At 49.2% G+C, this 26,023-nt stretch overlaps 2 protein-coding genes across 2 annotated transcripts in view; one reads left to right on the top strand and one right to left on the bottom strand.

The window, feature by feature from the left end:
• Window positions 1–393: 393 nt before the first annotated feature.
• On the top strand, window positions 394–19,617 carry ERFE (erythroferrone). Its single transcript, XM_074190743.1, has 9 exons — window positions 394–935; window positions 1,100–1,377; window positions 5,921–6,046; window positions 8,017–8,119; window positions 14,078–14,328; window positions 14,833–14,941; window positions 16,776–16,869; window positions 17,630–17,708; window positions 19,187–19,617. The coding sequence occupies exons 1-9, from the start codon at window positions 803–805 to the stop codon at window positions 19,283–19,285; spliced, it is 1,272 nt and encodes a 423-aa protein (XP_074046844.1). The 5' UTR covers window positions 394–802; the 3' UTR covers window positions 19,286–19,617.
• A 3,344-nt stretch (window positions 19,618–22,961) lies between these two features.
• ILKAP (ILK associated serine/threonine phosphatase) overlaps window positions 22,962–26,023 on the bottom strand; it is a 29,082-nt gene continuing 26,020 nt past the window's right edge. Inside the window, exons 11-13 of the mRNA XM_074190744.1 lie at window positions 25,341–25,460; window positions 23,622–23,703; window positions 22,962–23,230 (exon numbers count right to left, since the gene is read on the bottom strand). Of these exons, the coding sequence (XP_074046845.1) occupies window positions 23,090–23,230; window positions 23,622–23,703; window positions 25,341–25,460 (343 nt within the window). The 3' untranslated portion in view covers window positions 22,962–23,089. The remainder of the gene's footprint in view (window positions 23,231–23,621; window positions 23,704–25,340; window positions 25,461–26,023) is intronic.

The following is a 26,023-nucleotide window of genomic DNA, read 5'->3' as shown; positions in this document are numbered from 1 at the left end:
CTTCCTTTTGTAAAGGGAAAAGGTTGGCCCAGCTGGCTCCCGGGCTGCTTGCTCTCCCACTCACCCATGCCAGGCTTTGTTTCTTCAGCCACAGCCTGGCACTGCAGATGCCCAAGCAGCCACTGGCTCTCTTCCCTTTCATGGGTCTTATGTGGGCAGGGGCCTCAAGCCCCTCGAAATCTAAGCAGCCAGATTTTGGGCTGGCGCAAGGCTTGGGCATGGAACCAACCAGCCTTGGTGCCCCCCTCACCACCCTCCTCCATGCCAACCTGCCCCCTCCCGTCCTCCATCTCCTGCAGCTAGCTTGCAGCTCCAGAAGGGGGCTCTGTGGCTCCCCCAGGGAGGAGGGTGGCACCAAGGCGGGGAATTCAAGCTTATTAAAAGGAGATAAGAGCCCAACTTCAGAGATAGAGAATTGGCTGAAGTTGGAGCCCGGTGGCCTTTGGAGCTTAGAGAAGGAGGGAGCCAGAGAGAGACACCCAGAGACTGGGGGAGGGGGGAGATGGAGTGAGGAAAGGAGCAGCAGCTCGTTTGGCTGGGGGACCCCCCACTTCCTCCGGGTGCCGACAGGATGGAGAGAGGCAGCTCAGCAGGGACCCCCTGGGGAAGGCGCAGACCCTAGGCTTCTGCAGATGCCCTAACCCTCAGCCAACCTTCCCTGCCACTGAAAGAGGGGAGAGGACAGAAAGGGGGAATCCTTCTTATCCAGCCCCCCTTCGCTCCCAACCCCCACTTGGAGACAGCCCCTCCTTCCACCTTGGAGCAGGCCAGCTTTGGTCAGGTCCTCCTGCCCCTCCCCAAGATGGGGGTCTCTGGTGGGCACCACCAGTGGTCAGAGAGTCCCTGCCATCTGTTCCTGAGGGGATGGGGGTCTCTCCGCAATCATCCCAAGCTGGAGCCAATGACCAGGTGCCTGATGGATTCTTCTTTCCTGGGTAAGAATTGGCTCTCCCTCTGGGGGGGGGGCAGAGATGACAGAGGATCAGGCTGGGCTTGGGGGAGGTTGTCCGCCCTGCAGCCCTCCAGCCCTCTTGGCAGCGGTCTCCAGTCACTGATGCCTTCCCTTGTTTCTCAGGGCAACCTCTTGGCTTTTTCCTAGGTCCATGCTTTGTCCTCCGTGGAGACTCGGGGTGCTTGGAGAGGAGGTGCAGGGGCCCCTACTGGAGGGCCCTGGGCTCGGGGATGGCCACAGCTGTCCTTCCCAGCTGCTGGCTCCTGTTTCTCTTTCTGGGGCTGCTGGCAGCTGGCTCCTGTGTTGGCTCAGTTGAGTCTGAGAGACACGGAAGTAGACGGGATCCGGAGAAGCAATCTCAGTGGAATGACTTTCCCACGGAGCAAGCGGTGAGCAGCGGCCCTCTGCCAGCCTCCAATGACCTGGTAAGATCATTTGGGGTCCCCCCTCCCCATCAGTCAGCCAGGGGAAGGAGACAGCGGCTTGTGATCCCTCTGAGATGTCTCCCTCCTGATGCACAACTGGGGAACTGGGGTGATGCCTGGTGAAGACATTGTAATAATGAGGTAAAAGTGGTTAGGAACCCGGGGGAGGCAATGTGGGGTAGTGCAAAGTGCAAGATCAGCCATCAGAGGATCTGGATTCAAGTCCTGCCCATGCTTCCTAGTCCCTGTGTGACTTGGGGCAAGCCACTGTCCTCTGGGACTATTGGGTTCTGGACTTCCAGCTTTAAATCCCCCTAATCAATGAGCTCACATCCTCTGTTTACAGATCAGGACACTGAGGCACAGAAAGAGTAAGGGACTTGTCCAGGATCACAGAGCTGGGAAGCGAGATTTGAATTCAGGTCTTGCTGACTCCAAGTCCAGGACCCCATTCATTGTGCCACACTTCCTCTTCCCTGTCATCCCAGGGTACCTTTGGGGAAGTTTTTCAGAAATAGGGGAATCTTACTCTGCAGAAAAGGAGGCTAGGGGAGAAATAGGGCATGAACACGGAGGCAGTTCCCTAGAAATGTGAGCATATTGGGCAAGTTCAGTGTTCAGGGGCCCTGGCTTTCCCTTTGATCTCAGCGGATCTAGGAACAATAAGGGCGTCTCTACTCTTGGGTCCTATGGAGACTGCCAGGATGGGAATCCAGGGAAGAAGGAAGAGGGTCTGCAGGCTGGCAGAGAATGGATTGGGCTTCTGGATGTGCCCAGTAGTCCTTGCCCTCTCCCTTCTCGTTTGTCTGGGAAGAACATGCTTCTTAGGGCTCTAGATAAGGGAGCCAAGCTCAGCGGCTGCACGGGGCAGTCCTCCAGTAGCCCCCCGATGAGAAGGTGAGACTCACAGCTTTGGGCTTCTAACTAGCATCTCATGGACAAGAATTTTAGAATCTGAAAGTAAACACAATTAAAAAGAGACTTGCTGACCTCCGAGGTCCCTGCCTGAGAAGTGAGGGGTTGGACTAGATGGTCTTCAAAGTCCCCTCTATCCTCCTCCCTTCCCTATTACTTCCAAGGGCCCCCATCTTTCTAGTCCCCTGATCCCTACTTACCTCTCCCGTCTGTTCCATGAACAAGACCCTCCATCTCTTGGTTCTGGGCATTTTCCCTGGCTGTTCCCCTCACCCCCATCCTCACCCTCCACCCCACCCCCACCCTACGATGACTATTGACCTTGACTCTCTTGAAGTCCCAATTCTTTCCTGTCCCTCTTCATTCCAGTGCCTCCCCTCTGCTCATCATTTCCTTTTATCCCGTCTAGGACTTGCTCCTCTCTATGTGTTCGCTTGCCGTCTCCCCATTAGATTGTAAGCTCCTTGAGGGCAAAGAGCTTCCAGTCTTCTGCTAGTCTCAGTACTGAACACAGTGCTGAGCACATAGGAAGTATTTCAGAATTGGGACCAATTGACCTTCTAGTTCTAGCCATGGTCCCACAACCTTTTCTGAGTCTCAGTTTCCTCATCTGTAAAATGGGATGAATGGGATCCACTTCCCTCCCCTGGATGGTGTGAGGATCAGCTGAGGCAAGTCGTGAAGCAATTTTCAGACTTTAAATGATTGCTAAGATTATTATTATTCTTTTAAAAGATGGGCCGAGACTTTCATTAAGCATCTACTACTGGCATCAGACCTTAGCAAGGTCAGTAAACTGGGTCAGGGGAAAACATACTCAGGCCTCCTCTCACCTCCACCTGGCTTTTACATGAACCCCTGCATGTCTCCGGGGCTATTCAAGGTGGCAAAGGGCCTTTCCTTCAGCAAGGTGGTCAGTCTAAGCTTTAGGAACCTCCATTTACAGGCAGGGAAACTGAGGCAGAGATCGAGTGTCTTGTTCAGATGGCCCAGGTGACCTTCCAGAGCTGCCTCTCCTGAACAGGGAGCCTTCTGGCATCCAGAACATCCCTGAACCCTTCTCCAGGTCTAGAGCCCTGCGTCAGAGCCAGTCAGATGGAGGGTTGGGGAGTTCTATGGGATCTCTCTGAGGCTACGGTCTTCACCTCCCTCCCCACAGGGGATGATAGAGGAGACTGAGGGGAAGTCACTTCACTCATCCAGGGCACACGTGGTAAAGACAGGGGCAGGATTAGAACCTGGTACCTCTGACTGAAAGACTGTATACTTTCCATCACTCTGGGGTGGGAGTTGGGGAGGAGGGGAGGAAACACAGCTCCAAGAGGGAGCCTCTTTGTACGATGCAAAGCCCACGGTACTTGGGAAGGATGACAATCATAGCATTCTAAGGAGTAGAGACGGGGGTCTCCTAGTGGTGGAGTTCTGGACTTGGAGGTAGGAAGGCCTTGGTTTACATCTCCCTACATCACATCATCTCTGACGTGGCGACCCTGGGCCTGTCATTGCACTCCAAAGTGCCCCCAGAAGCTCTGTCGGCTTGGCGCACTGGAGTGCTGAGGGGAGCTGAGATCTGGGTGGGTGGAAGGCGCTCCTCCACATTGATGGCATCAGAAATCCTTGGGCATTCATGCAGAATTCCCTATTTTAGGCAGGACTGCTTCACCCCCACCCCCTGGATCTTCCTTGCAAACTGTCTCGTTTGGTCCTTTTCAGAGAAGGAAGGGGCCGAGTCATCTCTGTAATAGTACCCCTCTCCCCCTCATGCCAGAAACACCCCCACTGAGCCGGCCCGTTGGCTGTTGCTGATGTCTGGATGGCCTAGACTTGGGTGGGATACACCCCCCCCAACTTTCACCTCTCCCTCATCATTTTGCTGTTCATTCAATCACATCTGACTCTTCTGTACCCATGGGGCTTTCTCAGTGGAGGGCTTTGCCATTTCCTTCTCCAGTGGGTTAAGGTAGTCAGAGGATAAGTAACTTGCCCAGGGTCACACAACTAGTGAGTATCTGAGGCCATATATGAATGCAGGACTTCCTGATTCCAGGCCCAGAACTAACCACTGAGCCACCTGGCTGCTGCCTCATCATAGATAAGCTATGTAGGATGTCCCAAAAAGTCTTAGTGCAATTAGAAGATCTTTCAAGTGCTTGAAGGTTTATCAATACAAATAATTATTAATATTTTCATAGTTATATAGTGTTTATTAGATAGATCAATTGTTAGACTGATAGAAAGATAGCCAAGTAGGTGGGCAGGTGGGTAGATGGATGGGTGGGTTGGTGGTTGGATGGATGGATGGAAGGATGGATGGTCAGATGGATGGGTAGGTAGGCTGATAGATGAATAGATAGACAGACAGACAGACAAGCAGGTAGGTAGATAGATATGTGGGTGGGTGAGTGAGTGTATGGCTGGATAGCTAGCTAGATGGATGGAGGATGGATGGAGGATGGATGGATAGATAAAGCATTTATGAACTGTGTCAAGTTCTGGAGCTATGAACAAAAGCAAGCCAGAAAGTCCTCAAAGAGAGTCGATTCGAATTGAGGAAGATGTTAATAAAGGGGAGCTCTAAGAGTGGGGGCAGGATCAGTGGCACAGGATGGCAGGGAAGTGACATGGCCATCTCCTTCCTGGTGAGAGAAGGGGCAAGCTCGTGGGCAGCGCTCCCCGCAGCTGGTCGGCTATCAACATGTTGACAAGGGAAGATGGGAAAGAAGAGGGATGAGAAGGCAATAGCGATGGTGGCAGATATGGGGAGGCTGACTATTCTTCCCCCCAGAATGCCATCTGTATCATGAGGGAAATTTCTCCCTTTGCAATTCCTTATTGCCTAACTGACCACCCCAAGAAGGCTGGGTGCCATTCCTGCCCACCCACAGTTCAGTGTGGAGATGGAATGAGTCATTCCAAGATGGGCAGGCAGGGATGCGCTTGATCTGTGTCTCATCTCGTTATCTCATCCCCATCCCCAACACACACACACACACACACACACACACACCCTCCCCTGAACTTCTCTGTTTCCTATCAAGGCCTCACATCTTCTACCCTTCCACTCATCCATGCTCTCAATATTCAAGTCAGCCTCGACTCTCCCTTTCCTCACCCCATGAAGTCACTTAATCCCCAAATCTTGTTCTGCTTACCTCCAGGATGTCTCTTATCTTCACAGTTTTCTCCATTCACAGTTCTAGTCCAGGGTTCACCTCCACGCTTTTGCAATAACTTCCCAATTGGGTTTCCTGCTTCCTGTCTCTTCCCAAAGGGATCTTCCTAGAGAGCAGGCCTTACCACTCTCCTGCTGAATCAGTTTTAGTAGCTCCCTATTCCTTTATCTGATCCTTGTTTTTAATTTCTATTTTTGTAAATTTTTTATAATATATATTTAGATAATGATTAGGACCTGAGTTCAAATTTGACCTCAAGCATTTGCTACTTACTAACTGTGTGACCCTGAGCAAGTCACTTAACCCCAATGGCTCCATAATAACAAAAAAGTGAACAGTCTAGTTTTTCTTCCATTTCTGCCCTCCTGGTGCCCAGACAATTCTGTTGTCTGTTTTCTGCTTTTTAATGTGAAGTCACCTCTTTGGTTGATTCTAGTTCTTGGATTCTGTCACAGGAAGCCCCTGCCACTGAGAAGCCCCGAAGCATCGACCCCAGGGACGCCTGGATGCTCTTTGTCAGACAGTCCAACAAAGGAGTCAATGGCAAAAGAAGGAACACTGGGAAATCTAAAAAATACAAGGTGAGCATGGAGAGACCTGAGCTTCCAGGTCTGGGGGCTTCAGCTGGTTTTGGTCTCTGGTGATTGAATACTAACTCGGCCACTTTTTGTGACATTCACTGATTCACTGAATCTCTGTCTCTCTGTCTCTTTCTGTCTCTCTGTCTCTCTGTCTCTCTGTCTCTCTCTCTGTCTCTGTCTCTCTCTGTCTATCTCTCTCTCTCTCTCTCTGTCTCTCTGTCTCTCAGTATCTCTCTCTCTCTCTCTCTCTCTGTGAGGCAGTAGGCTTAAGTGACTTGCCCAAGGTCATACAGCTAGGCAATTATTAAGTGTCTAAGGTCAGATTTGACTCCAGGGTCGATGCTCTATTCACTGAGCTGCCCAGCTTCCCCCGAATGTCTCTTGGCCATCAATAAGTCCACAAGTATTCATTAAGCATATACTATGGACCAGCCACTGGACTAAGTGCTGGGACTGCCCTCACAGGTGAGCAGCTAACACTCTAAAGGCCTGTTTCCTGGCTGACCAGCTGTGGGCATCCTTTGGTTTATTGGCACTGCACTGTCTGAATGAGCCCCATCTGTAAAACGGGGGTAACAACCATCCCCTCCCCTTCAGAAGGTCAGGGTTCTCACCTGGAACTCAGGATAGATTTCATGGGGTACGTGGATGGGGGATAGACACCTACATCTTTATCTTCACTGATTTCTAACTGAAACTCAGCCTTTCATTCAGTTATGGTCGTAGACAAGAAACCCGATCCAGAGAAGGGTTCTCCCCAGGCTCCCCCAATCTGCCCAAGGAGACCAGAACTCAAATAAGGTGAAGAGCCTCAGTTCCAGAGAGATGCCCACTGTTAGAATAATAGCAGACAGGGCATCTAGGTGGTTCAGTGGATAGAGCACTGGCCCTGGAGTCAGGAGGCCCTGAGTTCAACTCTGACCTCAGACACTTCCTAATGACCTAGCTGTGTGGCCTTGGACAAGCCACTTAACCCCATTGCCTTGCAAAAACCTGAAGAGAATAATAAAACCTCTCAACAATGGGTTGAATGTAGTCCTGTAAGTCTGTGAGCTCCCCATCACTGGAGGGATTCAAGTGGACACTGGCTGACCACATGTTGGAGACATTGTAAGGGGGTAGGTTTGTGGCATAGGCAAGGGGTTAGGTAAAACAATCCCAGATGTCCTTTTCAATTCCAAGGTTCTTTGATGAACCATAACATTGATTTCCAAACAGCCAGAGGGAGAGATTTGTCTGAATGGGAAACATAAATATAAAAAGATCCAATTGGTTTTTCCAGTTTGCTTGAGCCCTTGAACCTTATCATTATGAAATCTTTCCTTTCAAAATTGTCACTCCTATATTTTAGCTTTTGTAGAAATTGTTGGGGGACCTGGCCCTGCCATCACCTTGCCTGACCAGGTGTCTGAGATCTGCCTCCTTGGGATGCTCCCTAAGGGACTAGACTGCCCCATGGTGCTGGGTGCCCCTCTACTCTACTCCTTCCTCCCATATTTTAGACTGAGCCCATTTTTACGTCATCACTGAGAAGCCTGGGGGTGGGAAAGGGGAGTGGGTTCTCTTGGGGCTGGGCTCTGTATCCAATGACCACGTTTCCCTTTCCCCCCAAAGGTCAGACATGTCCTGCTCTTTGTAGCCAGTGACCATGAAGCATCCTGGGAAGGGCTGAAGGGAAACTAAGCCTTAGCTGCAATGAGGGCAGAGGCTGCTCCGTTTGTCCTCATGGCCCCATCTCTGAGCACAGAGTGGACTCTACACATTCAAGGCTGTAACTGTGTTGAGGAAAGTCCTTCTGGCAGCACACGCTGGCCATTGCCCTGCAATCGGTAGCTAGGGACCTGGGACATGGCAGAGATTTCCTAAGGATTTGTTGGATCGAAATAGAACGAGTCCAGCAGCAGAATTTTATGAAAACCCTTGTCTCGGTGGCCCGTCCTTGATGTTTCTTCCTATCTTTTGTCTTTCAGCTTGGGCTCCCAGGGCCTCCTGGCCCCCCTGGCCCTCAGGGACCCCCAGGGGCGTTCATCCTACCAGAGGATTTATTGAAGGAATTCCAGCTGCTGCTGAAAGGTATGAGGATCAAACTCTGTGTGTGTGTGTGTGTGTATGTGACTTCCTGAAGGTGCCAAAGAGAGAAATTGTGAACCAGCAGTCCAGTTCTGCCATTTGACTACCTTCAGGACTTTAAGGACAGCACTTCACCACACTGGCCCTCAGTTTCCTCAACTGTAAAATGAGGGGCAGAATTACATGACTTTAAGATCCCTTCTAGCTTCAACCCTATGAGTATATAGTCATAGATTCAAGGTTTAGAGACAATCTGGTCCAAAATTTTCATTTTGTAGAGGTCAAGAGACTTGCTTAAGGTCACCCAGTTAGTAAATGGCAGAAGCAAGATTAGAACCCAGGTCCTCTGGAAGCACGGAGATCTTGTGTGGCTCTGTTAACAGTCAGTCAATAAACGTCCCTTAAGGGCCCTTGAAGGACCAGGCACTGTCCAAGGTGCTGAGGATACCATAAAAGGCAGAGCTCCTGACCCTGAGAAGCTTGCAATCTGAGGTAGCCGCAGGAGGGAAGACAGGGATAGAATTTGGACTTTGATCCTCCTGACTCCAAGGCCAAGCACGCCACGCACTAGGACAAAGCTTTTGTGAAGGCAAAGATCTGGGTTCTAGTTCTGTGTGACCACTTTCTACTTTTGTGACCCCAGACAAACCAGCCTCAGTTTCCTGATCTGTTGAATGGAAGGGGTTGGACCAGAGGACCCCAGTGACTATTTTAGTTCTAAAAAGCTGATCCTCTGACACCACCTGTGTTTCTGGTCTTTGGTTTCTTCCGCTGTAAAGGTATACGTTTAGATGAATTATCTGAGCCGATCTCTTCCAACTTTAAAGCCTATGAACTTTCTGCACATTGACAGAGCAAGGCAAATGTTATTTCCTCCTGACAAATAACGCAGCCTTGCCAGTCTTTCTCTCTTTGGCCCCCTTGGCCAGCTAGCCAGAACAGATCATTCTTACATCCTCCTCCCCCCACCCTTCTTTCCCACCCCTTGCTGTTTCCTTCTCAGCCTCCTCCCTAGCCTTTCTGTCCTTGCCCTTCTCCCTCACCCACTCCCACCTGGTGAAGAGTTGGCTCCCATGGAACACTTGCATCAATTGGCCCAACTCAGCTGCAGATTGGACCAGGGAGAGTTACAAAGAGAAAGTTTTCTGGATTAGCTGTTGCAGCTTGAGATTCAAAAACCTTGAGAGTTGCAAACAGAGGCGTTCCTTAAGATAAGCGACTCTGGGAAAACCTTCTCCCATGTGAATCCCACAACTTTTGCCAAAGAGGAAAAGGGGGAGTTTGGGAGAGGAGGTGGGGCAGAGCTAAGATGAGTTCAATTTAAATGTTTCTGATCATGCTTTTGATCCAGGCTCCTGCCTTGGTCCAGATATTGAAAATAATCATTTCTCCTACCCCATCCAACAGCTAGAGCCTATCGTCTAGGCCTTGGTATGTCTTTGTCTTCCAGGATGCATCTTCAAGGGATGGTTGTATGTATAGAACATATAGGAAGCTGGCTCCATCTTACAACATGAGGGGTATGGGTAATCTTTATGGGAGAGACAGGAAAAGTTTGTCTTCAAGGGTTGGCTGGGCTACTCTTATGGAAGGGAATTAGTTTAATTCTGCTTGGTCCTAGGGAAGGAAACTTGGAGTGATGGGGTGGACATCACAGAAAGACTGCAAGTATGGGTTGCCTTTGGAGGACTTCAAGCAGAAATTGGATGACCATTTTTAGGGAAACTCTGGTCCTGGAATGGGAGCCCCACTCCCATTGCCCATGTCTACTCCCAGGTGTCTTAGAGCTGTGTGGTAGCTCCTTCATCCCCATCAAGGCTACTGCTTTAGGACTTCGGTTGAGTCTGTGACCCCTGTGAGATGGGGTGTGACCAGGGCAGCTCTCAGTGAACTGACTTCAGCACTTTCAGAGTCTGATGTCATTGGTGTGGTGCCCAAGAATCTGCAAGGGTCCCTGTTGCCTTAGATAAAATGCACAATTCTTTGCCATTTAAAACCCTTTCCCTTCCATCTCTAGTCAAGCTTTAGTCTCATTACATGTTACCCTCCTTCAGGCAGTCTCCAATCCAGCCACCCAGGCCTTGCCTGCTGTTGTCCACACATAACAGCCCATCTCCTGCCTCTGTGACTTTGCCCAGGCTGTGTCTCCTGTCTGACAAACCCTCCTACCTCATCTCCACCTTGTAGAATCCCTGTAGTGCTGCAAGGGTGGCCTTCCACAGGGAATCTCTTCAGATACCCAAGTGGCCACCACTTTGTACCTACTCTGAATTGCCTTGTTTGGACACACTTTGAGTGAAGCTGCTTTGGCCTGGGACTGTTCCTTTTATTGTCTTATGTCACAGTCCGGTCTATCAATGGATCTTCACAAGTGTTTGTTGACTGAATGAATAAATGAATGAATCAGTGAGTGAGTGTGATAGGGCTCTCCTCTGTACCATGACAGATGAGTTCAGGGTTTGCTAAGACCTCACAGTCTTGGGTCCCAATGGCTGGTATCCAAACTCTCAGATGCCGTCTCCCCCACGCAGCCTTTCCTTAGAAGCCAGTGTTCACCACAAACAACTTAGTCTTTTCACTGTTGCCCATCACTATTGGCCTTTCCACTCATTTAGCTGGGATTCCAAAGAATAAGGATGACTGAGGGAAAGTTTGGTCATGTCTGATTGGGTTATAATCCTTGAAGTAATGAGGAACTGCAAAAGGGAAACACATAACCTATTAGCTGTTCCAGTGTTTGTAAATACGCAGTATTCATCTGGACTAATGCAGGATCACTTTGAGATTAGGAGGGATGTGGAGGAGTTGGGTTGTGACTCAATGAGGGTGAGTGGAAGGAACCAAGAACAGAGAAAACTGGATGAGGAACTACATGATAGTGGTCTTCAAGTATTTGAAGGATATTATGTGGAAGAAGCTTCTGGTGGTTCCATTTGGGCCTGAAGGGGAAAACCTGGAGCAGTGGCTGAATCATAAAGAGGCAGATTTAGAGCAGAAGTTCAGAAAAATAATAAATTTTCTACTGATGAGAGTTCCCACCCCCACCAATGGAATGAGCATCCATCAGAGGTGTTGGCTGGACCCATCACCAGACCAAGACTGGATGATTACTGATTGAAGATGTTTTAGAGTAGAGGGCATTCTTGTTTGGGAAGGGTTGCTGGACTGCATGGCTTCTGAGCTTCTTCCCAGATTGGGAATATTTGTCAGTAGTATGTGATGGCTGCTTTGGACATAGGAGTTGGTCATAAAGTTCAAAGGTTTCAGAGTTGGAAGAGTTTTTAGGTCATCTATGCGTTGATAGTTGTTGGATGTGTGTGTGTGTGTGTGTGTGTGTGTGTGTGTGTGTGTGTGTGTGTGTAAGAGAGAAAGAAAGATACAGAGATAAAATGACAAAGGAGACATATATATATATATATATATATATATATATATAGAGAGAGAGAGAGAGAGAGACAGAGACAGAGACAGAGACAGAGACAGAGACAGACAGACAGACAGACAGGGAGACAGAGAAACAGAGAGACAGAGACAGAGAGACAGAGAAATGGGAGGAGAAAGGGAGAGAGTCAAATTTAGACTCAGTCTATCATGTCACAGACAAAAATAACTCAGTAAAAATAACGCCCGAGGAAATAGCTTGTTTGGACTGACGGTCTATAATTAACGCCACTCGGCTAGGACGAGCTAAAATGATTTCCTGCTTTCTGTCTTGGCATCTCAAGTCACGCTTCCTAACCAAGAGCAAGGACATCTCAGTTTCATTTCCTGCCTGTCACTGCTACAAAATGAATGCTCCTCTAGTGATTTCCTCTTCTCTTCTGGCAGTGTGTGGAAGGTTCCAGAGTCCCCTTGGGGGTGCCTGGGTCTGCCTCCATGTTTGTGTCCATGCCCATGTCAGATGCATGTGGGGGAAGTAGAAGAGACGGTTTGTATTACTGTGTGTGCCTGCTCACAGTTAAATTGGGACTTGTTAGGTTTTTCTGCTTCTTTATGAAGGAGGCTTTATGCTTAGCATGGAATGAGAGGGATCTCAGGTTCTGTTCCCACTGGTGAGTGAGGACTCCTTAGACCTAATCATATTTTGCCTCGGTTTCTCCATTTTGATACCTAATTTGAAGGGGATTAGCATATTTGATCAAAAGGGACTTGTGAGTCCCTTTGGAAGTCTGTCATGAAAGAAAATAATTTCATTCTTGATGGAGGGGTGAGTGGCTTGATGTGGGGGGAGACCTTGGATCCTTGAGGCCAGGTCATCAGAGGACAAACCCTGGCAGGGACTGCCAAGGGCAGAGGCGCCTCCAAGTGCCTGCCGAGAGGAGAGTCCTGAGATCCCAGAGTCCCAGATCTGGAGCTGGATGAGACCTATGCCATCTAGCTTAATATACTCTTCTTATGGAAGAAGCTGAGGCTCAGGGAGGCTGAGTGACTTGGCCAAGGTCACACAGGGGACACTTCCACCCCACTAAATCACAGATGAGCAAGGTCCATGACAGTGATAAACCCAGGGATGCTCCAAATGTGCAAAGATGTCATTTATCAGGATAATATCATGCCTCCCCCCTCACTGTCCACAGAATAGTGTTCAAAGGTCTTTCATGACTTGGCCCCAACCCACTCTTCCACTCTTATTAAAGGTAGCTGGATAGTCCAGTGGATAGAGCATTAGACTTGGAATCAGGAAATCCCAAGTTCAAATTCTGCCCCAGATACTCATTTACCTGTGACCTCTTGCAGCCTCAGTCTCCTCATCTGTAAACTGGCCTTTGAAGTTGCTTCTTGCTTTCATCCTAGCAGGGACAATCTCATTCATCTCTTTAATCTCATAGCTAGCAGAGGACCTTGTATACAGTAAGTGCTCTCAGTAAATGTTGGTACCATCTGGTATTCAGCAGGTTATAACCCAGGATTAAAGAAGCTCACTGAGACCAAGGGCATCCCCAACCTGGTCCATGGTAGCTAACTCAAACATGTTTGGAGAATGAACGAAGAGCTCTTCTGATAAATCTTCTGATACACCCCAGTTCAGTCTGAGTTTTTCTGTATTCAGATTCGAGGTAGGGCATCTTAAAAGCTCTTTAGGCCCTTGGCCATTAGACTGTAAGCTCCTTGAGGGCAGGGACTGTTTTTGCCCCCCCCCTTTGGTATTTTCAGGGCTTACAATGCCCACATACAGTAGGTACTTAATAAATGCCTGCTGACGGGCAGAGAGAATTCCAGATCAGGCTCTTGTTCCTGTGCCTTACTAACTGACCCCTTTGAGTCTATTTTGGTCCCTTAGCTGAAGCTTCTAATAATTGAGGAGAGAGAAAGAGAGGGGGAGGGAGGGAGGGAGAGAGAGAGAGAGAGAGAGAGAGAGAGAGAGAGAGAGAGAGAGAGAGGCAGAGACAGAGAGAGAGAGAGAGATAGAAACAGAGAGGAGAACATGGAGAATTGGAACTTCAAGAAGGATGACATGTTCAGATCTCATCTCTAGTAGTTACTACATATGTGTCCTTCTTAGGCCTCAGTTTACTTATTGAAAAAAATGAGGTTTTTCATCTTTAAACCTATCTAGGGTAGGACTCCTTCACGCAGTATCTGGAAAAGGGTTTTGGAGAACCATGTTTCAAGTTGAATGACTTCCTGTGTATTTTGGGACCTTTTATCTTATGAATTTTAAAAGTTAATGCTGAGAAGGGGTCTGCAGGCCTGGCAGACCTTCTGCCCTTGGGCCTTGTGGGCCAGGACACAAAACAGGTGAAAATCCCCAGCTCTAAAGCTTCTTGTTGAGAACACCAACCTCCCTTGGCAGCATGGTTTTTTCCCAGTCCTAAGGGTTGGGTTTCAGGGCTCCCCTCTCCCCCAGCCCTGCCCCCAGGTGGTGGTTGGCTTGCTTCCTCTCTGTCCTTGCATGCCCTTTAGTTCACACTGGGCTGCTCAAAGTAGGTACTTAATGAGTCTGGATCATTCTCTTGACAGGGGCAGTGAAGCATCGGGAAAAGATGGGCCTGAAGCCTTGTGGGGACTGTGGGGGTGGGGAAGCTGAGGCTGAGGAGGAAGAGAGGGTAGCTGAGGCCGGGGCAGAAGAAGAGGACGTTCTGGCTCTGGTCACTGGGTCTCTGGCAGAGAGCCAAAGACCACACCGGGTGGAGGCCGCTTTTCATTGCCGTGTCCGGAAGAATATGTCCATTGAGCGTCGATCCCTCCAGGAGCTGCAGCTCTATCACCTGGTGAGTTCCGAGGACCCCAACTGGCTGGGTCACTGGGTTCAGGGAGGCTCTCTTTCCAGTCTGTGCACAGTCCAGGGCATCATCTTGTGAAGACTATAATATCACACAACATTTCAAGCACTGTAGGAGTTGACATTTGCTCATCTGCTTTTCACAAAGTAAAATAAGGAACTCAAGCAGTAAGATGAAGAAATGGAGTCTCAGAGAGGGCAGAAATTAGCCTGTAGTCACACAGCTGCAAAGTGTTGAATCCAGGTCTCTGTTGGCTTGAAGCCCACTCTTTGCCTCTACTTCTCTGCAGAGACAATAAGTGTCATGACAAGGCATGACAAAGGCCAGGGCCTGGAAAGTACCTGCCCACCACCTCAAGGGCACCTGGCTTCCAGTGTGTAATGCATCACCCCTCCTGCCACCTTTGGCTCCCAAACAACAATTTCTCCTACTCCCAAAGACTGGGAGAAGCTCAGACTAAGAGACAGCAATTCAGGTTTTGGTTTTTTTCAGCCTGGAAAAGAGGGGTCATTTCACCGAGGTCTAGGCTTGAATCTCACCAGTGGCCAGTACACAGCCCCCATCACTGGCTTCTACAGCTTTGCTGCTACCCTGTACATTGGTAAGTCCAGATCTGCTTCCCTCCCCCCCCCCCCTTCCCCTGCACAATGAGCACTGGGATTGATAAGGGGCAAGCCTGGACTTGAAAAGATGCCAGGGGGTGGCACGGGGGGAGAGAGGAAAATCTAGATTTGAAGCCACTTCATTGCATGACTCCAGGCAAGTCCTTTGGCCTTTTAAGATTTCAGTTTCCCTTTATGTAAAAACGGTGGCAGTGGTGGTGGCCTCAAAAGGACCCAACTCCAAAGTGGATTCATTCTATTTTCTCATTAATTCAATCAAACATTTAACCTAGTTCTCTGTGCAAGGAGCTGCTCTAGGTGCTGGTGATACCAAGACAATTGATTTAGTCTTGGTTCTTTGGAAGGTTACACATGTAAAGTGGGCTCATCCATACTCGGGATAGAGGGCAAGGGGTGGGACTAGGCCAAGAAGGGAAGGAGCCTCAGTCTGGGGCCCGAATGGATCATTTACAACATTCCTGATTCCCTTAAAGTTAGCACCTTCCCCTGGAAATGAAAACTTGCGTGCTCTTAGTTTGCACATCACCTTCCCCTTTAGACCGTGAGCTCCCAGAGAGCAGGGACTATTTTTGCCTTTCTTTGACTCTCCAGTGCTAGGCAATAGGTGGGGGGTCAACTTGACTTCTCACCCTGAGCAGGACCTTGAAGGAAGGGCAAGGTTTTACTGAGCAGAGGGGAGGAGGGATGCCATTCCAGTAATGAGGGGCAGCCTTGCCTCAGAGACTTAGCATTCAGTGTGGGTCTGTTTCCTTCTCTGTAAAATGAGGTTGTAGTGATGGGGGGGGGGGGTGGAGTGGTTGTATTCTGAAGTTTCTTCTAGGCCCTCAGAGGCATGTGAGGTTCAGAGGCAGAATTCACAGGTCCACAGCTTCGGAGAAGAATGGGAGTCCTTCATTTTACACATGAGTTAACTGAGGCCAATAGAATCTCTACAGCCTGGTCATGCATCTAGTGAGCAGCAGAGTGAGGGTCCAAGTCTGGGTCCATTGACTCATATCTGGTGATTTTCCCATTGTACCACATGCCCATCTGAGCTGAGGCACACCAGGCAGTCCCTGTCTCAGAAATGGAGGAGGCAACTTATCTTCTGCAAGGAGAACACAGGTGCTCTGTTCCCTGTCCTGGTCAGATCCCATTAGGGGCCGTGCCCATTTCTGAAGGACATGGCCAAGGTGGGATTTGAACAGTCACCTGGCTGGTCTGTGTGTTACTGCCCCCTGTGGCAGGCTGGTGAAGTCTATGAACCTCTTCTCAGAAGAATGTTTTATATTCATAAACTATACAGAACTCCAAAGGGAATCAATTATACAGAAATGAAGGAATCAATTATATTGAAATAAAGGTGTAATTTTCCTCCATCCCAGTCCATGGATGCCCTAAGAATCCCTGCTGTCAGGGGAATGGATTGAAGGAATTGGGGGTGGGGGGACTTGGAGAACTAGAAGGCGAACAATTGTTGCCCACTAATATCTGAAGGGTTCTCCAATGGCGCACTGGCTGATGTTAACTAGCTGGATGGCCCTGGGCAAGTCACTTATCAGTTTGTTCATCTGTAATGTATAAAGGCATCTTTGGTCCAATCTCAGCTCTCAAGGATGTTACTACAAGATACTACTAGCTCTCCATTTGGCCAGCTTTGGGGGGTGGGTGGGAAGGGGGGCTGCCCGGCTCCACTTCCCAAGGCTTGCCCTGTATCATCTTCACCCCCTCCTCATTTGCACAAGCCAGTTTTCTCTAGATGTTCCCCTAGCTCTCTTCCTCAGGCTGGGAGTGGGTGGGACATTCCAGTGACCCTTTTCCTTCTCTTGGCAGTACATGGCGGGGATCATCAGAAGAAGGGGCAGCCTCGGTCCCGGGACCGCCTGCGGGTGCTGATCTGTATCCAGTCTCTGTGCCAGCGTAACGTGTGAGTGTGCAGATGAAGGCATAGCCAGCTGGCCCCATCAGATAAGCTGGCAGTTGGCAGCTAGCTCAGCCCCAGGGGCTGGGAGGTGTGGGGTCCCAGGGTGGAGACAAGGGCTACACTGGCAAGAGCAGTGGGGTTTGGGGAGGGTAAGGGATTGTCATCCAGCCTCTGACATAGCCTAGGCTCTTGTGCTGAGCCTTGGTTCTCTCATTCTCAATACCAGCCCCAGCCCCAGAAGCATTGCAGATCTAGCAGAGACCTCAGAAGGCCACTGAGTCCAGCATGGAAACTGATGCAGAGAGGTTTTAATTTGATTAGGGTTACATGGCTATTAAATGCTATCTACATTTGAACTCAGCACCAAGGACAGCCCTAGTCTGATCATTGGAGGGACACTAAAGTTTTCATTAAATTTATACACAGACAACGTAATTACAAGAGAGACCATCAAACTTCAGTGTCAGAAAAGTCTTGGGGTACCATGAGACATAACCAGAGCCCAAGTTAGGAGAACGACCAGAGGAGTGAGGAGGGCATGCCTGGCAGAGCTAGTACTGCTTGTGTAAAGAAATGGAGGTGGGAGATGTCAAATGGAAAAAATCATGAGAGCCTGCAGTTCTCCCCTTCAGGGTCCCGACTGCTGTGGCTCTGGGTTAGGGTTCTGGAGAGAAAGGTGCCCTCTCCCCCCAAAAGAGATGTTCTCTCTGTAGCATTGCTTCCCGGTTTGGCACTGACTCCTCTATTTGTTGTTGGCTCACAGGTCTCTGGAGGCCATCACTGGTCTGGAGAACAGCAGTGAGCTCTTCACCATCTCAGTGAATGGAATCCTCTATCTACAGGTAAATAACATGGGCCTTGGGGCTGGGACACTAAAAATGAGCTGCTCCCATGAGTGCCACCCCACCCCAATCCCTGCAGACAAAATCAGTGGGTTAAAGCTGGAAGAGACCATCTTGTCCAAACACTTGCCCCACCTGCTCCATTTTACAGATGATGGAACAGAGGGCCCCCCTCAAGAGGGAATGTTCTGAACCTCAATTCCTTCATCTGGATAATGAAGGATAACAGTAGGCACATGGTTGGAGCTTGTTCAAGGCTCATCCTATTGACTTTTCAAATCAGCAAGCCATGGGTATTTTTCAGATTATCTCCCAAGATGAGGAGAGGATGGCATTTACCATCTATGTTTCAACAGAGCCTTGGATCCTTAGCAGCTGTGTGATCCTGGGCAAATATGACTATTAGCCTCAGTTGCCTTCTTTCTAAAGTGGGATAATAGCCCCAATCTTTCATGGCTGTTTCGAGGATCCAGTGAGATAAAATATACAGGTGGATGACCAATTCAGAGAAAAGGTGCTCCAGGGAAGGGGACAGTTGATACAAATGCATGGTGGTAGGAGATAGTCTATTAAATCAGGACAACAGCTGGTGGTCTGTTTTGGTTAGAATCCAGCAACAGGAGTGTTACAGATTACAGAGGGAAGGGTAAGCGGGAGCCAGACTGTCGAGGATTCAAAATGTTGGTTAACTAAACAGGGAGCCAATGAACAAATTGGGGAAGACTGGGGTGACCCAGTGAGATTTGTGCCTGAAGAAAATGATGTTGGTAGCTGAGCAGAAGACTGGGAGGGTAGAGACTGGGGCCTGTTCTAGTAATCCACAAGGATTTATTAAGTGCCTGATGAGTGTGAGGCTACAGAAGACAGAAATGAAATAGTGGGAGAGAAAACCGGTGTACAAAACTACATACCAGAGATTTGGGGAGGGAGAAGATGGGAATCAGGAACTAATTCTGGTCAGAGATGCTTAAGATGAAGCTTTAATTAAGGAAATGAGGGATTCTGAGGAGGTTAAGAAGGGAGGATATTCCAGACTCAGAGTGCTTTGTGTGGGAAGAAAAGGCCATTTTAGAAGTGGGCGGTGCATAAAAAAGGGTTTTCCATACCAGTGACACCCCTATTTTATCCTATAGGCACTAGGGAACCACTTGGATTTGTTGAGAAGGGGAGGAATGGGCCAGATCTGAATTTTAGGAAAACCCTTTTGGCAAGGGATAGGAGAATGGTTTGGATAGTGGAGAGGCAAGGCAAGGAGATCTCTCAGGAGGTGACGAACTACCTCGATATCCTTGTGGATATGATGCCATGGCATGCCATCACTGACAAGACTTGATCAGATATGGGATGATGGAGAGTAGAGTCAAGGGTGTCTCCCAGTAGGTTACTCCTTTTATCTAATTTGTTTTCACCATCCTGGCTCTTGTTGCTCATACATTGGCTCGTCTTCTCACTCCTTCTTATCACATCTTCCCTTATAGGCTGGCCAGTATGCTTCTGTCTTCATAGACAATGCCACTGGATCATCTCTCACCATCCGCAGTGGTTCGGATTTCAGTGCCGTTTTCTTAGGGGTATGATTTCTTCAAATCCTTGAGTGACACTAGTGTCTCCAGCTCCCTTTTTCACTGGAAACCAAAGTAATAGCAAGAAAACTTTGCTGGGGAAGAAGACACTCTTTTCCGGCTAGGTGCTGCCTAGCACAAGGTTGCCAAACTTTTTTACCTCTATCCAAGAATGATCACCACACCTCATTCCTGAATTGTCCTCTACAAGATGGTGCATTGGAAGTTGACAATGTTTAAAGAATAGAAAAATGAGACATCTATGAAGACTGTTTTCGCCTAAGAAAACATGAGGTGCTTGTGTAGCATTTGTTATGAAAAAAAATACTGAATTGACTTAGTGAAAACTTAGTATAGATTGATTTTTGATCCAACTAACCCCTTCTAACTTCTCTGTGAATTCCCCATCTTGACATGAGAGTTGATAGATTCTGGTGTCTACTGGCCAGCTACCAAATGCTTAAAGCTACACTCTTCTTACGTGGCCTCAAAATTCAACTGAGGTAATCTTGGTTAATGTGGAAGAGGGTGGAGCACTACCCCCTCAGCAGGTCATCCTTGTATCTTCCATTGTACAGTTAAAAGATCTGCCAGCCCACCCAAATCAGTGGGCAGTTAATTCCTTGTCTCCCTGGAGATGAAGGCCATATTGGTCTGCAAGGGGCATCTGTGCAGGTGAAGAGAAGGGCTAGATGTTCACCACCATCATTCTTGCTTGAGGAAAGCGACATGGTTATTTCTTATATCTTACAAGCTCAGACTCAGTCCTCAAACGTAATGGTCCTGCCCAGGGACAGCAGATGTAGGGAGGTAGGTCATTGCTGTTTCTTGCCCTACCTGCAGCTTTTCTCCCTCCCTGCTTATGTCTTAGGTCTGTCTGTGGTACTCATGGAGATGGCTGGTGGCCAGTTATAACTCCAGTTATGGCCAGTCTGATGCAGTGGGTGGGCAGGTTAGAATAGCCCAGAGCCTAATTAGGCAGTTGTGGTAGGGAGGGGTCCTGCTCTGAGGTTGGTTTTCAGGAATCACTTGTGTCCAGAGCTCACTGTTTAGTTCTCAAACGTCATTAACATCTGGCAGAGATGACCAGAACTTATTTTCTAAACGGTTCTTTCCTCTTTGGGAAAAGAAGACCTAACTTCTTATAAGCCTTTTTAAGATGCTGTGTTGGAGGCGCAGCTAAGTGGCGTAGTGGATAAAGTACCGGCCCCGGAGTCAGGAGTACCTGAGTTCAAATCCAGTCTCAGACACTTAATAATTACCTAGCTGTGTGGCCTTGGGCAAGCCACTTAACCGCATTTGCCTTGCAAAAAAAAAAAAAAAACCCTAAAAAGATGCTGCGTTGGGCTTGAGGCATCAGCTAGGAGGGCAGGATTCTTCTTTCACAAATTGGACTTGAGTAGTAAGCCAGGAGGTTCCAGATCTGAATACCTCCAATGATTTCCTTCAGGTATCAAATTGATCCCATTCTTCTTTTGCTTCCGTGTTGCTTGGAAATTGCCATTGGGAAGCATTTCTTCATCCAACCTACCTTGGATGACAATTAGGATATAAGGTTGGAGGTCACTGGAAGAGGGCAACAATAGGTTTGTTGATGTTCAACTGGAAGGGATCTCAGAGGCGAGGCCAGGCCACCTATCTAGGAAGCAGTGACCTATCCAGTGGGGGGAGGGGCAGCTTTTTAAAGTGTCCTCGGTAGGGTGGCCCTGGCTCTGAAGAGCTGCCCATTTCTCTCTAATGCCCAGAAGACAACTCAATTTCCCATCATGAAGAATATCCTATCTTTACAGGTCACTCAGTCTGAACAGCTGCAGTTTTTCCCTCAGGTCTGGTGACCCTGCCCCAGAATGTTGATCCAAGAACAGAGCTGTCCCCAAAGGGCTCCTTTAGTCCTTGCCCCGCTTGGAGCTCCTGGCTGGGAAAGTCAAGCTGAGGGAGACCTCCTAAGGACAAGGATCAGTTCAGGAGGCTAATGTGAGGTAGTTTTCTAAGTTTATTCTCTTCCCTCCCCACCCTCTAGAAGTGCCAAAGAATGAAAACGTGATAGACAGCTGCAGTGAACCTCCAAAGTACAGAGACCCTGACTTCTCAGTAAAACTTGCACCCACCCTACCTAGAAAGGGCAACAGGCAATTCAACAAACCTTTTCTTCTGATAAGGTGGTGAGGAGGCCAAACCCTTCCTTCCATGAATCTGTTTCCAACAGACACACATCAAACAGACATTCCCTTGGAAAAACCCCCGACACCAACTTGCTTCTCATCCTACTCTAAGCGTTAACATTTTATGGAAGTAGATTTATCATACAGTATTATCAAGTGCATGATGTTCATGTGACTACTCTTCTGTGTGGGCGCCTGAGAACTAAATGTAGAAAAGCAGCACAGTGAGGACATTCTGTAGCCAAGGAGATCGGTGAGCTAAGGAGACTGGAGAGCCAAGGTCTTCTCCAGAGTTCCTGAACAACGCGAGAAACATGATGGCTGGTTATGTTCAGTTATGCACTGACTCTAGCCCAGGGTCAGGCATCACCAGCTCCTCCCCTCCCCTCCCCCCACCCCAGTCTTGGCCTCGGGGTGGGAGGGCAGGCAAAAGCCATGGTGAGGACAGCGTGACTTGCAGAGTCGAGCCTTCCCTGCTCAGTGCTGAGCCTCTGGGAGGGGGCCAGATGGGGATCTGAAGTCTCTCAAGCATGACGTTGGGGAGGTATTTTTCCTGTATAAACACGAGTTAAATAAACGCGATGCTATTTCTTCCCCAACTTGCCTGATTCTTGCTCGATGAGTTTTCCAAAGGCTAAAAGAAGGCGAAACTTTGCTTCCCCTAAGTCTTGGTCCCTGTTTTCTTAGGAACAATGAAGCCAGGGCTGGACCGAAACCACTGAATTTTTGGCAAGAAAGGGATGGAGGACCTACTCTGAGAACCTTCCATCCATGAGGACTCAACCAAGTGAACCCAACTCACACCAAGCGCAAGCTTGTTGAGAGTGAGGGAGACTGTGGAGACAGGTGGAGCCCAACAAGGCTAAGGCTCTGTCAGCAGAGATGGAAGCAGGGCTGGTGACAGGACACGGGCCCAGACAGTGGAGGCAGTGATGGGGATAAGAGTGCCCCTGAAGGCTCTCTGCTAGGGAGATCACGTGGCACATCCTGTCAGGGCACTGAGGACTCCCAGGAATCTCGCCCCGAAATGCCCACCTGTCCCTGACACTCTCCCCTGCACCCCTGTCTCTCGCTTCAAGGTATCACTGTGGGGCCTCCATCCCCCCCCCCCAAAAGCATGTTATTTTTCTACCGCAAGCCCACCCAGCCTAAAATACTTTTTCTAAACACAAGTCCAGGACTGAAACATTTTAATCTCAACAATATTTTGATCTCAACTTTATTATCCACTGGGTTAGATCTCCCTTCCAACTTTGGGCCTTCTGCAAACCCAACAAACTATTTATGCCTTTAGTGAAATTCCTAATAAAAATGAGCCTGGCTTTACGCTAGACACCTGCTCTCGGGCTGGCAGCAAGCATTTATCATTTTAGTGAAATCAGCCTAACTGGGTTCTTTTCTTTCTACGTCTTGCAGAAAACGGCTGCCTGGAGAGTCAGGCTTCCTGGTATTCAAAGGCTAAGGAAGGCTAAAACTATCCTTACAAACTAGAACGCTGAGGGACCATGCAATGAAATGAGCTAAACGGGTTAGAAAAAAACAAACAGCCTTTATTTACAACCACAGAGCCCAGAGGAATATTCAGAACACAGGATGCGCACAGGAACCCAACACTTCCCTTGATCAATACCATGCCGTCCTGTCACTGGCGCCTCCCTCACTTCCCTATCCGCACGACCATCACGGTGACGTTGTCCGCGGAACCACGCTGCACGGCCTTGGTGGCCAAGCGGTTACAAGCAGCCTCGTACCTGGCATCGAGGGCCGACTTCCCTTCCCGGGTCTGGATCTTCTCATCCTTTTCTCAGAGGGAAAAATGGCAGTGACCAAATATGGTATTCCCTGGCCCTCTTCTGCCTTATTCCCAAGGACAGATGACTGGGGAGGTAAAGTGTCCAAGGAGCATCTGATGACTGAGCCCTGGAGACAAGTCCCAAGTGCCCCACCAAAACGAGGATCGGGTTGGGGGAGTTAAGGGGGGGCAGTCTCCTGAGGGCAAGAGATCTGGGCAAAGGCTGGGGCAAGCCCATTAAATGGCACCAATTGCAGACATGCCCATTTACAGAGCCCCATTTCAAGGTCTGATGGCCCTCACTGGTTGGCAGTGGAGAAAGAACAAGGAAAACTTTTCAGGTCTTTTCTAAAGCTCCCAAGGCCAGCCCAGCCCCTCTAGGACGTCCAGCTCCTACCTCAAGGCAGGACAAGATGAAGGTCACAGCTTCCTCAGGGGTGAAGACCTTGAAAAGGCCATCACAAGCCAGCATGATGAACCTGAAAAGAGAGGGGAGGGAGAAAACAGAGTGAGAAAGAACACACACACACACACACACACACACACACACACACACACACACACATATCAAGACACCACACAGACACCCCCCCCCCCCATCAGACAGATACCACCCCACAACAAACACCCAGACACCCCCCCAAATCAAAGACAAACACCACAGACACCCCCCACAACAGACAGATAGCACGGACATCCACACAGACACACCAACTCTGCAGAAATGGACCAAACAGAAAAACAAAGTAGAAAACTTGGGAAAAGGTCATTGAGTCTGAAGCTCAACTAGGTTCATTTTTCAAACTGCCAACAAGACAGCACTTTGAGGTGAAGCAAGAGGCACAGGGGCCATCCCCAGGGGACAAAGGCTCCCAGCTAGGTCCTTCCTGACCTCAGGCCTTGTCCTTTTTTCCATGACATTCTCTATGCATCCACAATGCATTTGGGGACCCCATTTTAGGGATAACACAGATGCTGGGGAATAGAACAAAGAGTCACCAGGAGGGTCAGTAGATGTGACTGTGTCATCCTGTACTGGTCATTAGCCCCTCAACAGAAGGACATTACTTTCCCCCTCCCCAGAGGTTCTTTAGCCTGGAGGAAGAGTCAGAAAGGCTTCATCCTGCCTGTTTGTTGGGAATAGTCGGGGCAGAATTTCAGAGGCAACAAAAGAAAGCTTCCTAACAGACAAACAAGGAGCACTAAGAAGTGAGGCTTAAGAGACTGAGTGCCCAGAAGACCTTTCAGCCATGAAGGAAGAGGGAGTCGCTCGGAGCTGTGTACCTCTGACTGCAGATGCAGTAAGGTCAGAGCAGGGGGTTCTGCAATGTGCTGCCAGCTAAGCTGAGGTTGGGGCTGGCATCACTTCCCTACCCCTTCCTTCTGGGGATTCATCTACCAAGTGATGCCAGCAGCCCCCAGGCCTTGGCCAGGGCACATCTTTATGATTCAGGCTGATAAGGATCAATGGTGATGGCGTTTCATAATCCCCCTCCCCTTGCATGACCGTATAAAGTGTGACTGAGCAGGTTTGTTTCTGCACAAGAAATACAAAGTGGATCCTTCAGCTGCCCAGAGCAGGCAGCATTGGGCCCTCTCTGGCTTTGGCTTCTCGCCTCTTCTGCTCATCCACATTTCCCCTTTGTGGGTCTGGCAGGCAGGTAACAGGAAGGTGGAAACTAAAGCACAGGAGGGAAGAGTGGGCAGCACCTGTGGTCAAGTTGAATGAGAGTGGGGCATTTCTGTGTGGACTGGTGGGTTGACCTCCCCCTAGGTAGTGGGAATCACAGGAATAGCTACAAATCATGGAGCAGACACCAAAGAATCCAAGTGGCAGATGAAGGAGCTTCTCGTCAAGGAGGTGCCGTGCCACAAGAAGTGGCACAAAATAAAAAACCTGGTTTGTGTGTTCAGTCGTGGGGAGGCCCCCGAAACTGTTGGGGACACAGAGGGCTTACTGCCCATGGAGCCATGCTGCTGAATCAACACCACCATCAATCCCACTGTCTTGGAAGGATGGAAGGCCAATTGCCCTACAGTCCATGGACAGCAGGAACCATCACTCTGCTAATCTCTCACCCACAACTCCATGGGTCCCAGGGCAGCTGGGCCTTACCTGTCATTCTGAGTAAGCTGGCAGCGTTTGATGTCTGGCACAGAGGTGACGCCACAGCGCTTGTATTGACCATCCCCAATGGAACGGGAAACCTCCAGCACCCCCAGGACTCTGCCATCCCTGGAAAAAAGAAATGTATTCAAGGTTCTCCCCATTCTGCTCAACTCCTCTGATGTCTCCCTCTCCCACAGTATCAATGACAGCACATAAAGGCCGTACAGGACAAGAGAGAAGTCAAACAGGAAGTTTGAGACACACCAGATCACAAAGACCTTGCCCGCAAAAATTTTCACTAAAAAAGACTTCATACGTGTTATGAGGGGCGGAGGGGCCCTGGCCCAGTGTTCATACATGTGCTCCAGGGAATGGCCCCATGACTCTTCTCAAGTCCCCCTCTTCCCCAATCCAGGTCACAGTGGCTAGTGTGCCTCAGTCCTAGGCCATTCTCCCACTTTTACCCAGGAGTTTGGCCCCTGGGTTTGTCCTTCATTCCCCAGCTCACACTATTGCTCCTGCACCCCCCCCCACCCCCCCAGCTCCCATCTGACACCACACTGATGACAGGTGAAAAGAACCCAATTTTCCTGGCTGTTCCTTTCCTATCTACTAGAACTGAGTACTGGACAGTCAGCTGGTAGGGCTCCCCCTCACCCCCTCCACCTCACCAAGTCCCTGAAGCCTCC

Source organism: Macrotis lagotis, chromosome 6, assembly GCF_037893015.1.
Source record: "Macrotis lagotis isolate mMagLag1 chromosome 6, bilby.v1.9.chrom.fasta, whole genome shotgun sequence".
In the NCBI taxonomy this organism is placed as follows: Eukaryota; Metazoa; Chordata; class Mammalia; order Peramelemorphia; family Peramelidae; genus Macrotis; species Macrotis lagotis.
This window is presented reverse-complemented; position numbering and strand designations above follow the sequence as displayed.